Consider the following 13151-nt stretch of genomic DNA (forward strand, 5'->3'; position numbering starts at 1 on the left):
AGATGTACTTGTATGGTTCATAATATATTTTTTTTATTATGTGTAGAAAGATTTTAAAAACTAACGTGCAGCAATTTCCAGTGAACCTGTACTTGGACATCAGGTAGTGAGTCTATTTGTGGTCACTAGCACTGTCTCCTAAACTTGTAAGAGATCTGAGGCTATCCTTTGATTTTTTTTGCCAGTGCTATTAACTTACGTAGACCTGTTAAAAAAGCAAAGCAACACAATTATAGTTATCCTACTGAGCCATGGATTCTGAATTTTGTTTTAAAAGTGAAAGCCAAGTTGGTGTATGTAAAGGATTTCCATGTAGCTGTGGTGCTAGTTATTACTGGCTACATTGTATGCTAAGTGTATTCGTGTTCCCCGAGTGTACAAGCCTCCTATCAAAAGTATGTTCTATAACTCATATATTCAAGGTGTAGGGTATGAAAATGCAAAGCTTAGGAGAGCACTTTACCAAGCTGGTGTCCTCCAAACTGAAATTGTTTGTAACGATAGTCTTTTACAGGTTTTCATTTAAAGATGTTTGTGTGCTTTTAATTGACAACTAACTTCTTGCTGCTGTATAGTAAAATATTAATATATTTTTATCATTAAACTGCTGCATGACTATCATCTTTGAGTGAAGAGAAAATGTTATAAAAAAGATGCCTTAAACAGTACATTTTGGTTTGGAAATCTGTAGAGAGTATTTTGGTAAAAAAAGAAAAAGAAAAAAAGGGATCTTGTCTGACAGAGTTCTGGGGATGGAATTGTTTCTTGGCAAGTCCAGCCATATAGATCTAACTGCTGTATGTGGAAGACACCACCTGTAGGAGCGAGATGGTATCAGTGCTTCTCACATTGTAAAGCATTGGCCTAGGAAGGCGAAACAGTTATCTTTTTGAGGATTTTTTTTTCCTGCTGGTTCTTTGGGTTTTGATTTGACATTTTAAGCTCCCTGGTTGAGTGTGTTGTCTTTGTTTTTGAGATCTACTGTATGTGTTGAATAACAAGCTATTTTCATTGTACTGTGCATTTTCCCATTAAATTGTTTGCTTTTAATATTCATACAATGTTAAATATGAGGTGACCGTACAGTAGTTAGGAGTTTCTTTACTTACAAAATCACTGGAAATGATTAAATTGCTTTTCCCCCTCCCCCAAGATGCATTTTTCTTATTTCCATATAGTAAAGTTGAGCTTTTACAGTGCGTAATGTGACATTTGGAATGCTTATCAACTGCATGTAAACATTAATAACCTGCACTTTTTTGTCTTAAGGTTTGTTGAGCTGTTTTGTTCACTGTACTTTAACTGTGATATGGAAAAGATTGCATTCTCTGTGCTGTTACTAATTAGGAAAGAGAATTGCTTTGATTTTGTCTCTTGTTTACTATAGCTTCTTAAAGTTAAGCCTTGTACTACAGGTTGTTGGAGTACTCCTAGATCAGTGTTTCCTAGTAGCCAGCAATAAGTAGTGCGAGTCAACAAAAACACAGCGAACTTAGGCAAAGTGTCCTTTCTTTGAGATGCGAGTTCTTTCCTGAGGTTTTCTTTAGGGTCAATTACCTAAAGTGAAGCCTTTCTTATCTATAGACTTCAGATTCTGCTTGGAATCCTACCGGATCAAGAAGCACATGTATTGTGCAATTGTCTTTACACTATAACAGTTGAACACAATCTTACTAAGATTTTGAGACCATTGTCTGATTTATGGTCAGTGGGTTTAAAAAGAAACCCACATGCAGATCTTTTAAGACTTAAGAAGTGATCATAGAGAAGACTAAGTGACTGTAAAGATGCTATCTTTTAAGCATCTCACTTTACCTCCCAAGCACCCTCCCAACCTTCCCTTCTCTCTCCTGAATCATCTGTCCCCTGTCCTTCCCTCCCACCCCCAGGTGCTCGGTACTTTACCAAGGTTCTATATCTCAGTGTTTTATGTTGGAGTTTTTCCTTGTTTTTATTTTACTGGTTGGTAAACCTTATTTTGTGATGAAACAAAAAATGAAATGGTATATTTGACCATATGTGTTATTCATGGAAGACAGTATGATCAAATGTGCCAAAAACAAGCAAACAAAACTTAATTTCTGACGAGTATGCCTTATTTTTATTGATCTGCTTTGTCTTACAATTAAGGTCCAAGAGCTTGGTTAAACTATGTTATTTGCCTAAGTGTAAAAGAAAACTTAAAATGCATTGCAATATTGACATTCTTTAAAATGAGAGACACTGTCAAGTAATTTAATCCAGAGATCAGCCACCAGATTTGAAATGTGTGCATGTGTGTGTGTGTGTGTGTGTGTGTGTGGTATTGTCTATTTTTTTAATCACCAAATCTTTTTTTAAGCTACTTTTTATTTGTGCCTCCTATTTATCATGCTGATGTTAGAAACAGCAGTCATCCAGCCACAGAGGGAGCTAAAGTTAACTAACCAGAACTGTAGAAATCATTATACATGCCTTTGACAACAAAGGAAGTTCATAAGAAAAGCCATGTTGGCTTTTCCTCTACTAGATACAGATTGGAGATAGATGAATATTTGCCAAATGGAAAAAAAGACAATGCTAGTCAAGAAAGACAAACTGTTTTCCAGCTTCTCAAAAGCCATGGAGAGTAGAAACCAAAACCAACAGGGAAATTAAAGAAAAAAACCTTGAAAGTCTCACTTTCTAGTTGTCCTGTGCAGGGGTTGAAATTTGACTCAAAGTGGAAAGTATATCAGTGTTTTTAGGCCTTCACATTTAAATATGGATAACTATTCCAATTTGATTTTTCAGGTAATGAAGAAAGCTGCTAGTAATTTTAACCCCTGCCTAAAGAAAATAATTTCATTTGGGAGCAAATACTTATTGCCTTGAAAAATAGCACTGTAATAGCCTATGGTAATTAGTAGTAGAATAACCTTTATCCCTTTCCAACTATGCAAATTGTTAAATAAGTGTAAATTAGAATTCAATTAAAGATAGTTGATTATATTGCAATCAGATGGCATTCACAAACTTAACTGGAGCATATACAAATAAAAACTATTAGTCAATAAGAGTTTTTTTATGCTAACAAAAATATAATTTAGCTACCTATTCTAAAAAATGGTGAATATTATTAATATTGTGTAATAGGACTGGGAAGACTGCCTCCTTTTTTGAAGAGAGAGATTAAGGATTTTTATAATTGTTTTTCATCAGATTTTACTATTTTTGTCAAATTTTTAGGTATTTAATTTGTAAAACAGTTTGCTTTGTACTGGCCTACAGAAAATAGGGTATTGATTTTAAACTTTTTGAAGCCAAGTGATCAAGTACATTTGTAATAAAAGTCAATGGATCTATATCAGTTGTACTCACTGTTTTCATTTCTTATTAATATAGGGATGCTGTGTATTTTTTCTGCAGAAAAACAACTAAATTTGGGTGGAAGGGAGGGAAGAAGATAAATCTGTTGATGATGAGAATCTGGGCGGGTATAATGGCCCAAGCACTTTATATTGTCTTGAAGTCAGTAATGATTTGGCATATTTAAAAATATGTGTCAACTTTTTTCTTCCTGTTTTCTTATGATCCTTGATGTTTTCGAGGGAGGGAGTGGGGGTATATCATTCATTTTTCTTCCTGTGCTTTAACATTTTGCATTTTGGCACTGTTGAAGCTTTGTAAAACTAACACATTTTTCTTTTATGACATTTGGGTTATCTCCCACCTATACCCCACGATGGGCATGATTATTTTATATCTAACATATGGCTCACCATCTCTTCTATAGTATTTTCACTTATTATTTTTGTATTACACACATACATACAAACACACACACACATACACACAGACTTTCCAGATAATTTTAAAAAGAGGCTTTTGCTTTTTGAAATTGTTGCTCTGGCAGCTTTCATAGCTTCACAATTCATTTTTTTAAATGTAAACATACTGTTAGGATTTTTTTCTCATAGAAAGTGAGATACCAAATCTAGTGACTTTTTTCTCTTTTAAAAGTCTTCTGAGTATCAGAATGAGATCTTGCTTTCTATGGAAAAGGATGCTAAAACATCTTTAACAGTTCATGATAACTCTGAACATAACATTTATAGTTGTTTATTCCTAAATTTGAATATTTTAATAATTTAGACATATATACATCTCCCTGAGAGTGAAATAAATAAGACTGAGAATTTATTAGAATTGCTTAAGCAAATAAATTTACCAGTTATTTGAGCAAAGTTGTCTGTTAAAGTTTATTAATTTTTAAATCATACATTATAATATTTCTGTTTTCTTCATTGCATGTTAACCAAATTTAGACTATTCCAAAATGAAGTATGTTACAAAACTAAAGTGATCATTTCTATTAAAATTACTGTTCTCACCCAGCAGCATTAATTACTATAGAGTCTTCCTTGCAGAATTTCCGATATATTTTACAGAAATGTTGATTTTAACATTAAGAAGTTAGTGATCCTAAAAAAAAAAAAAAAAAATACCTGAAGTTAAGGTCTAGGCCATTTAAAAGGCTCTTTTTGTACCGAAATCTCATTATTATGAGCTAAGTGAGGATCATGTAAACTAGCATTAGCCTGAGTCAGGTAGAATTTCATGACGCAAGAGGAACCAGATGAGTAGTGAAAAATATGACTGCTTCCAAGCCAACAGTTTGTCATCTTTCCTTTGCTAAACTGACTACCAAGATTTTATGTTAAGTGACTTAGCAATATATGTTTTTAGGAAAGTTGAGTATGACATACATCACTTGTTAAAAGCATATTTATTAACTAGAATTCATAGCTACTCACTCAGTTTCATTTTGTACCCAATTACATTTGCTATTATTTTCTGTCTTTTTCCTGATGGCCTTTGCTTTTGTGAAAAATTGGCTTGTTGGTAGGTAGAAACATGGTGGTGATCTATGTAAGATAACGTTGTGTCATATGGACCAGAAATATCTTGCTCATTAGGAATCACAAATTTTTTGTGTTTTCATAAATATATACATTGTTTTGGTGACTTGTAATTTACTTATTAATTAAATGTTGTAGTATTTCATGAGAAAAAAAATTTAAGGGACTTAGGGTCTGTGTTAAAAATTCAGGAGGCCTGCAAGAACCAAGCCTTTATATTCTAGAACTGTGAAAAACATGGAAATACTCTTGTTAGTATGTGTTTTGGCCTAAGATATATTAACACACAAGGCTTCTAGGAGGATTTAAGTAAAGGTATCCTCACTGTGAAGTGGCTGGCAGTCAAGGCTATGGAACAGATAATGCCTGTTCGCCTTGTCCCACTCAGTGATGGCCGTCAGCTAGTGTTTTACTCGGCTCATGCTGAGGTTGGTTCAGACTCCTTTTTAGCTAGAGTAGATTGGCAATGAGTTGTGTAGTGTAGGTAGTTGGTGGTGGTTCTTGACCTACTTGCTTACCATATACATCTGGCATCTTACCTATTCTCCTTTCTCCTTGTTTTTCTTGCCTTTATTCTTCTTGTCTGCTAGGCCTGCCAGTGGCACACAAGCTTACCCCCTTCAGTGAGAAGTAAATTGCTGACTCTTGCCTTAGAACATAGCTAACTCATGAATGAGAAAGATTTGCTTTATGAGGTAATCAAGCAAGTTTTTTTTTTTTTCCTGAATGCTGTCTTCCCCGTATTCTTAAGTTGACATTTTGAAACAGCATCTAGATGGATGTTTTTAAGAAATTTGTGAATTGAAGAGAGTGAGAAGTATGTGTATTTTAGGTAAGTTACTGGGAACTGAGCTTTACTAGTTTGGAAATTTGAGAGCAGGAAGGGAAGAGCTGTTCAATGTGTTTGTGAATGGGAGTGTGAGGGTCAAGTAAGAGGATGGTTTGGAGGTAAAGTGGGAGGAATTTTGTTTGGAAGTGGGAAGAAGTATTACGACAGTCTGAAAGAGAGTTGTTTGCTAAGAATGGTGAAATTGATCTTCACTAAGGCGATTTTGATAAAGCCAGAGAAAACGGGTCCCTCATTGACTATTAAAAAACTCAGTCTGTAGCTAGTTATGATGTTGATGCATTATACAAATCTGTTTTCATGTGTAGGATGTTTGTTTTTCTGGGACAAATTAAGGAGCACAGTTATGGAGGGGTCACTTTTCTGGTCAAGCAAAGTTAGTATGGGGGACTTATTTTGAGAAAAAGAAGAAAAAGTTTCAAACTTTTGTATACTTCTAGACTATCAGAAATATTTATCATTACAAACTGTTTTCTTGGACTCTTGTTAAAAACATAATATACCCCTAACTTTTCAAAATGGTCCTTATATCAAATTATTTGATTTTGTAGTCCACAAAGACCAGTTACTTTGGCAGAACTGTGAACCTCCACATGAATTTCTTAGAAGAAGACAATAAACCAGGTAAAAACACTGAATTGTAATTTTTGATATCTTTCTGTGTTACATTTGCTATTCCAGCAGCCACTTAATATTGGGGGCTTATGTGGTCCTCCGTAATGCTTTCTTTCTGAAATTAGACAAAACAACCCTCAAATTCATGTTTCTGTTTATATTCCCACTTTTTCTCTTACCTTAAAATTGTAGAATGTCTGAGAGCTCATTGGTGGCAGATGATATTACTATAATGTAGTATTTTTTGGAGGTTTTCACATCTTTTCTGGAGTGTGTTGATAGTGTTGAGATTTTTGTTCCCATTGTCCCAGGAGTGTTTTCAATGATGTAAGATAAAGAATTGATGTAAGATTTATTTTAAAAGTTTACGTAATTCAAGTATATTTGGATTAACTCTTTGTTATCAAAATTAGTGTGAATTTATTCCCAGTGATTTTGGCAAGCTACTTTTCAAGTGTCATTTTACTCACATCTCTATACATTAGTGATAAAGATCTCTTTATAAGTAGCAAAAAAAAAAGTTCTGGTTTTGTATTTGGAAGGTAATTTTTCTTTTTTAAAAATGTCAAGTTTATTAACAATAGGGTTATTTTTGTTATAGCTTATTTTGTAGAGTTGGTACTTAGTATAATCTTCACATTTTATTGTGTATCAGATTATAGTTATACATACTATAACTTGTTTAAGTCATTGCAGAGCCTTCTTAAATAGCTCTTCCCTGAGGAATTATTTTCTGAATTCCCAAACCGGTGTCAAGAACCAGTGATTTAAATGACTGTGAGACAAGTCTTCGAAAAGCTTTCTTGAGTCTAGTCAGTGGACGTAAATGATAGCCCATTTCCATGCTGCATACAATTGTTAAGATTTATAAAGTTGTTGATGTTTAAAAGTGCAAAAGCAGGAAAGACTATGTAAAGTTGCCTATAAAATTTCTAGTTTTCATTATTTGCACTATTTGTCTTTGCACTTGATTTTTTGAAAGTTAAGACTAGTCACTTTCACTTTTGTTTCTAGTCTTTTCTAATTTCTTGCAGAATTGTTTTCAATATCCCACCCAAAGCAAAACTTATATGCAATTAACTATGCTTTATAAGGCCAAGAAAATATTTCTTATGTATGTAAAACAAAAATTTGTTTTGATAAAATTTTTAATAATGGGCCTTTATTTGCCATTAAAATCCTTTGTAAGTGTAAGCTTTATTAAACTGTTTAAATAAAGTAAAAGCTTAGGATAGGAGATATATATATATCAGTAAAGTGATATCTTTGAGATTCACCTTCCAGCCTGAGACAGCCTGGGTTTGGAGTGCTGGTCTGTTTTCATGGAAGTGAGTGAGGACTGGGTCCAACTGGGTACATGCTTAAAAAGCTGGAAGTGAAGTGGTGGCAAGTGGTAGCTCCCTCTTTCATATAGTTTTCCATAATGCTCATATAGTTTCCTCATGGTCTATGTGATATAACTGGTATTGAAATAATTACATTCAATGAATATTCCTTTTGGAATTCAGGGTTGACTCACTTGTTGAGAGGGGGCAGCAAGGGATAAGAGACTTTATTTTAATCAGAGGCAGTCTTATAACCTCAAAGATGTGCTCTAGAAAGAAAAGAACAAAAATATACCTGTGAACATATTTTTTGTCTTAGTGAGATGGTGCAACAGTGTTTAATATTGCAAAAAATAAAAAATTGACAGTTTTGTTAATAGAACAGAGAGATATGTTTTTGGTTAAAATTATTTTTTGTAAGTTATTTAATTAACTCATTTTGTATTCCCTTTCCCATAGCTTTTTATGCACCTCATACTTAAAACCAACAAGTAAGAGGCCTCTTTTCAGATCTGGTTTATTTTTGGAATGCCTGAGTGTGTTTCTAGATGGTGGGGAGGGGGTGTGTTTTAATTCTTGACATGCTCTTCTTAGTGTGTTTTGCTAGTGATTCTGGGTCTTATGTTTGCAAATTCTGTTGAAAATACAGTGTGTATTTGAGATGAGACTGTTCTTTATGACATACTGTGAATGGTTGGATTCTATTGTGGAACTTGTGGCTTTGTTTTTAATTTGAGTAGAGAGTTTAACTTTCATTGTTCGGATTTTATGTTTATTTAGTGGAATTGTACCAGGTAGTTGTCTAAATATGGACCAATTTTGGGAAATGAAGGTTAACAACTGTGTATTTGAGTTGAGATAATCCATTATTCAAAACCATAAGGTATAGGCTCATATCTTGAGAGTTACTTAGGTTTTGTTTTGTTAGATCTTTTAAATATGGATGATATTCAGCATTATATCCGTGAATTTCCTTTAGAAAAAGAGAAAAATTCAGTCTCCAAACCTTTAATGAGATTAAATGTATTACATATGGAAAATGAAAAAATGCTAGAAAATAGATTTCATTATTTTTAATGGCTCTTAATCAATTGAATTAATTATTTTTCATAGTTTGAAGCACTTACTTCCCAAATGTGAATAGAGGAGAAAGATCAGCATTTGCCCCTGTCACCCCTTTTTGAGGCTATTTTGGTTTTTGCCCCCTGTTTCCCAGTCCTGGTATAAAATGAATTACGGGTATCCCTCTTAGTCCCTGTAACCCTCTTTTGTGGTCACAGATACCTTTGATAATCTGATGAAAGTGATGGACCCTCTTTCCCAAATTAAAAAAAAAATGCACATCCACAAGTGATTTTGCATACAGCCTCAGGTGCATCACACATCTTCTGAGACCCAAGTTGAGGATCTCTACTCTTAGTTAACTCCATGTGGAAAATTGTAATGCAAATAATTGATAAAAGTATGAACTATTGGCTTAAAACTTTTCAGATTGGGATTATTGTTAGATGGTGGCCCCTACTAGCAAAATGTGACATTGCAGCCAGCTTTGTTAAGCATTTTATCCAAACAGAAGGGTTTAAAAAAGAAGCAAAGTTCTGAGAGCTGTTTATAAGGAGTCAGGGCATCTCTACACAGGGGAGCCATTCCTGGTTCAAGGCAGGGGTCAGGGTGCCTGAGAACTTCTTGCAGGGTAGAGTTTGATAAACCACAATGCTCAGGATGCCAAGGGGTTAGCCATTATCTTAACCCCTTCCTCACCAAAAGATTTTAGTTTTGTCTGTTTGGGAAATAAGATGTCACTAGGGAAAAAAAAGATATGCCTTAACTTTGCTGGAACACATCAGTTTGGTGATGTATGGGACACTATTATTATTTTTGAGAAGGTGCATAAAACCAAAGTAAATTATTCTCTATGTAGAACATTATTTACTAGTAACATTTGTTTGGGTGTGTTAGCTTTGACAATTTTTAACAGTAAACACTTGTTTTATTTAAAACTGGAAATCCAGTTTTTAAATAGGATAATTGATATATCCATTCTTTCCCCCATGTAAAGAATAGTTGGAAGGTTCATGCATACTTTTTTATTTTTCTCTCTCTCAATGCCATGGGGTGGGGTGGGGGTTGGGGATCTTGGAGTCCACAACTGACAAAATGTCTTCTTCAAATTTCAAAATCGAGAAGCAGCACTTTAAGTCTAACTCTACATCATTTTATTGCATGTATTAGTTTTAACAATGATTTTTGGTGCATGCCTTTGGGCTTACTCAAAAGTGTACAATAGGAAAGTATATTTCCTTTCTTAGAAAGGAGATGTTTTTCTACTTTGCAACATGTGATTACAAAAATCTTCCTCTGTGGGAAGATTAACCATGTATTGAACTACTGAAAAGTATATATTTTTAGATATACAGAAGGAATCTACATGGAGCAGCATTCAGACCTATATAGAAGTTATAGCATTCTGTATAGGACCAAAAAGGAAGTAACACTAAACACTTAAACAGACTTTGTTGGGTAGAAATACCTTAGATCTTGCATTGACTTCCAAAAAGAAAATGCCACAGAAGTTTGTTGAAACTTTTGTTGTTTGAATTTTCTCTGTCAGTGTATTTAGCCCAAATACAACAGCTTTGGGTTAGCACATACGTAAGAATCAAAAAAACAAAGCTAACTAGATTAGACTGGTTTGCCAATCCAGATTGACTGAAATAAGTAAACTAATCACTGGCAACATGAAAAACTGTCCAACTCCTCTAAGGTTTTGATGTAATAACCTTGGCTGATGTGGGAAGACCCCCCACTTTGATTTCTGACCTGACAGTGAAGATTCATGCTCGACATGATTTCAAACCTGACAGTGTCTGTTTAAGGAGCCATGGTACAGTTTGCTAATTCAATCCCAGATACCTGTTGATTACCTGTGAGATCTAGAGTCCAAAGTAGCCAGCAGCCGTATCCCTGAGTGCTCTGTGCCCATCAGATATCTTAAAGTAAGCAGGGTTGGGACGGGTCACAGCTCGAATGATTGACCTCAGGTGCTGCAGAGAGTTCAAATCAAGCATTGAATCTGTTTTCTTGGGAGTCGTCACTGAATAATGTCCCACACTGCATTGCTTACTGTAGATGCTCTCTCTTAGAGGAGGCCCAGAGCACACATCCTAATTGCTTGTGGTACTCAGAGAGGGGGTGCTAACTCTGATGCCCTGGCCAGATTCCAGTTTAGGGATGTGGGTCTTCTCCGTGTCATTCTAATTGGAAATGTGCATCATTTCCCATTTTTCCTGTTGATCTCAGTGCAAACTTACACTAGTCTGTTTCTTTGTCCCAGTCCCAAATCTTTGAGATGCTGGTGTGTATTATATGGGCCAAGTTCATGCCTTTTCATATTGCACAAGAGTTGAGGAATGACTGAGCTTGGTGTCAAAGTGCCCTTTCCTTGGAGGGTGGACTCTTGTGATGCTGTGCGGATGAAAACGGCCCTCTTTTGGCATACGCTAGGGAATGTGCACTGGCCGGAGGCTTCCAGCCACGAGGAGTGAGCTGAAACCAATTTCCCCTCCTTTCTTATAGCATGTTGAGAAAATGCTGTTGGGTTTTCAGCAGTCAGGGAAGGCCGGAGTTCTGCAGCTTTAATCTGGGTAACTGAGGCTGATTTGAGCAAGACTTTGGTTAATTAACTGGGTTCTCAGATGCCACAGACTCCGTGAGAAGTCACCATTATTTTCAATGGTTGTGATAGAATTTCCCCCTAGTAGCCATTATTTTAAGATTATATTGCAGAGTTGCTTTATTTTGAGCTTTTCGTGTATACACAATCCCAAACTGGAAGAAATTTAAAAAAAAAAAAGGAATCCTGCTGTGAAAGGTATATATTACTCTAGATTTTTCTTACTGTAAATATTGTAAGATTGTAATACTGTCAATATTTTATTAACCAACAAATGTTAATCTATGTGAATTCAGACTTATTTTAAATGTGCTTCTTATTTACTGTGTGTGGTCCCTGTTGCTGACAGTATTAAGTTATATTCTGATGTAAGATTAACTTTATTAAAGAATGTAAACATTAATGTTTCCTTATGGGAAGACAAATAAAGTATAAAGAAGACAATTCTTTTCATTGAAATATACTGTGTATTTACACTTGCTAGACCCAGCACCACTTATAAATTTAGTACACTGTTCAGAATTTTAGTTAACACAGCTGACACAATTGTGCTCCATTTGGAAGTCTGAGAGTAGATATTGTTGGGATGTAAACAGTTTGTATATGTCTGCTGTGAATCATAATCTTGAAATTTCTAATCAAGTTTGTAAAATTTTTATAGTAAAACATTTTAATGACAATTTAAAAATTTACTTCTCTAAAAAATGGTCAAAACACTATCCTTTCAGAAATAGAGTTGTTCTTTAATATCTTTCCAAAATGACTTTGGTTAAATGGACCAGATGTATATTAGTTAAAACTTAGGACTAAGTTGTTGATATTCTTTGTTGAGTTTACAAGTTAATCCTTATTGGAGATGTGCCAATATATGGTAGAATATCATTAATTTGCACTGTTTGGGGACCCCATTAAAGAATGCTGAATTTTGCCAACTAAAAAGTAAGCAAATGCAATTTAAAAGTAAATCTGAGCATTCTGTATTAAATATGTGCAGTTATTATCACATGAAGAAGCGCAGTGTGTCGGGCTGTAATATAACCATATTTGCTGTCATGTTTTCCCATCTCAGTGCTGGGAACTCACCACGTGGAAACCAAGCAAACGTGTTGTGCATCAGCCGGCTTGAGTTTGTTCAATATCAAAGCTGAAACTAGCGAGGTCTGCTGTACTGCTTATTGAAGTATTGTGATTCTTTTAGGCATTGATTCTTACAAAATATATACTGTAACAGTATACTTTGTACAGATTTAAATTTTATTTGAAAAAATGAAATAAAGTAGGCAAAAAAATAAAGATGTTTATTTTTCATGTGACTGTATAAACAGATCAGTCTTTTGTTTCAGTGCTTTTGGTTGGGGGGAGGGGTCTGGTTGCTCCTGGATTATTATTTGTTTTTGAAAGATGCAAACCAATTTTATCTTACAAAGTATCCTACTGCTTTCATGTTACATATGACCATTAATTGGCTCTAAATATTAAACATGCTCTCTGTTTTATCATTTTAAATTTGAATTTGGTCTGGGCAGTGGAGGAGTTACAGAAGAGTCCATGACAAAAGATGAAGAAATCCCCTGCAGAAAATAGAGGTTGTGCTGTAAAGTAGGATCCTTTGCAGAATGGTTTTTCTGTAAGTGCAGTGGCAGACAGGGGATGAAGTTACCAACAACAACTACAAAACGGCCCAGAAGCACCCCTTTCCATGGGCCTCCTGGAAGAGTAGATTATTTGACCAAAGAGAACCTTTTGACATGCAACTCAAAAACCAGCAAAGATCTCAGGTGTATGGTATTTTTCTCAACCTTTGAAAGCAA

At 34.7% G+C, this 13151-nt stretch overlaps 2 protein-coding genes across 6 annotated transcripts in view; both read left to right on the forward strand.

Moving 5' to 3' along the window:
* The window catches only part of PURA (purine rich element binding protein A), a 12212-nt gene extending 8887 nt beyond the window's left edge, over window positions 1–3325 (forward strand). For all 5 annotated transcript variants that reach the window (XM_051843455.2, XM_051843454.2, XM_051843452.2 and 2 more), the window contains exon 2: window positions 1–3325. This exon is cut by the window's left edge and continues 2129 nt beyond it. The gene's annotated coding sequence lies outside the window, so the exon portion shown is untranslated.
* Window positions 3326–11762: 8437 nt separating this feature from the next.
* Window positions 11763–12662, forward strand: IGIP (IgA inducing protein). Its single transcript, XM_017341094.3, has one exon. It carries the CDS (start codon window positions 12288–12290, stop codon window positions 12486–12488), a length of 201 nt encoding a protein of 66 aa, XP_017196583.2. The 5' UTR covers window positions 11763–12287; the 3' UTR covers window positions 12489–12662.
* Window positions 12663–13151: the final 489 nt, after the last annotated feature.

This window comes from Oryctolagus cuniculus, chromosome 6 (genome assembly GCF_964237555.1).
Source record: "Oryctolagus cuniculus chromosome 6, mOryCun1.1, whole genome shotgun sequence".
In the NCBI taxonomy this organism is placed as follows: Eukaryota; Metazoa; Chordata; class Mammalia; order Lagomorpha; family Leporidae; genus Oryctolagus; species Oryctolagus cuniculus.

What these genes read in the sequence shown, in the direction of transcription:
- IGIP (XM_017341094.3), top strand. Translation starts at nt 12,288, where the DNA reads ATGCAATTTAAAAGTAAATCTGAGCATTCTGTATTAAATATGTGCAGT.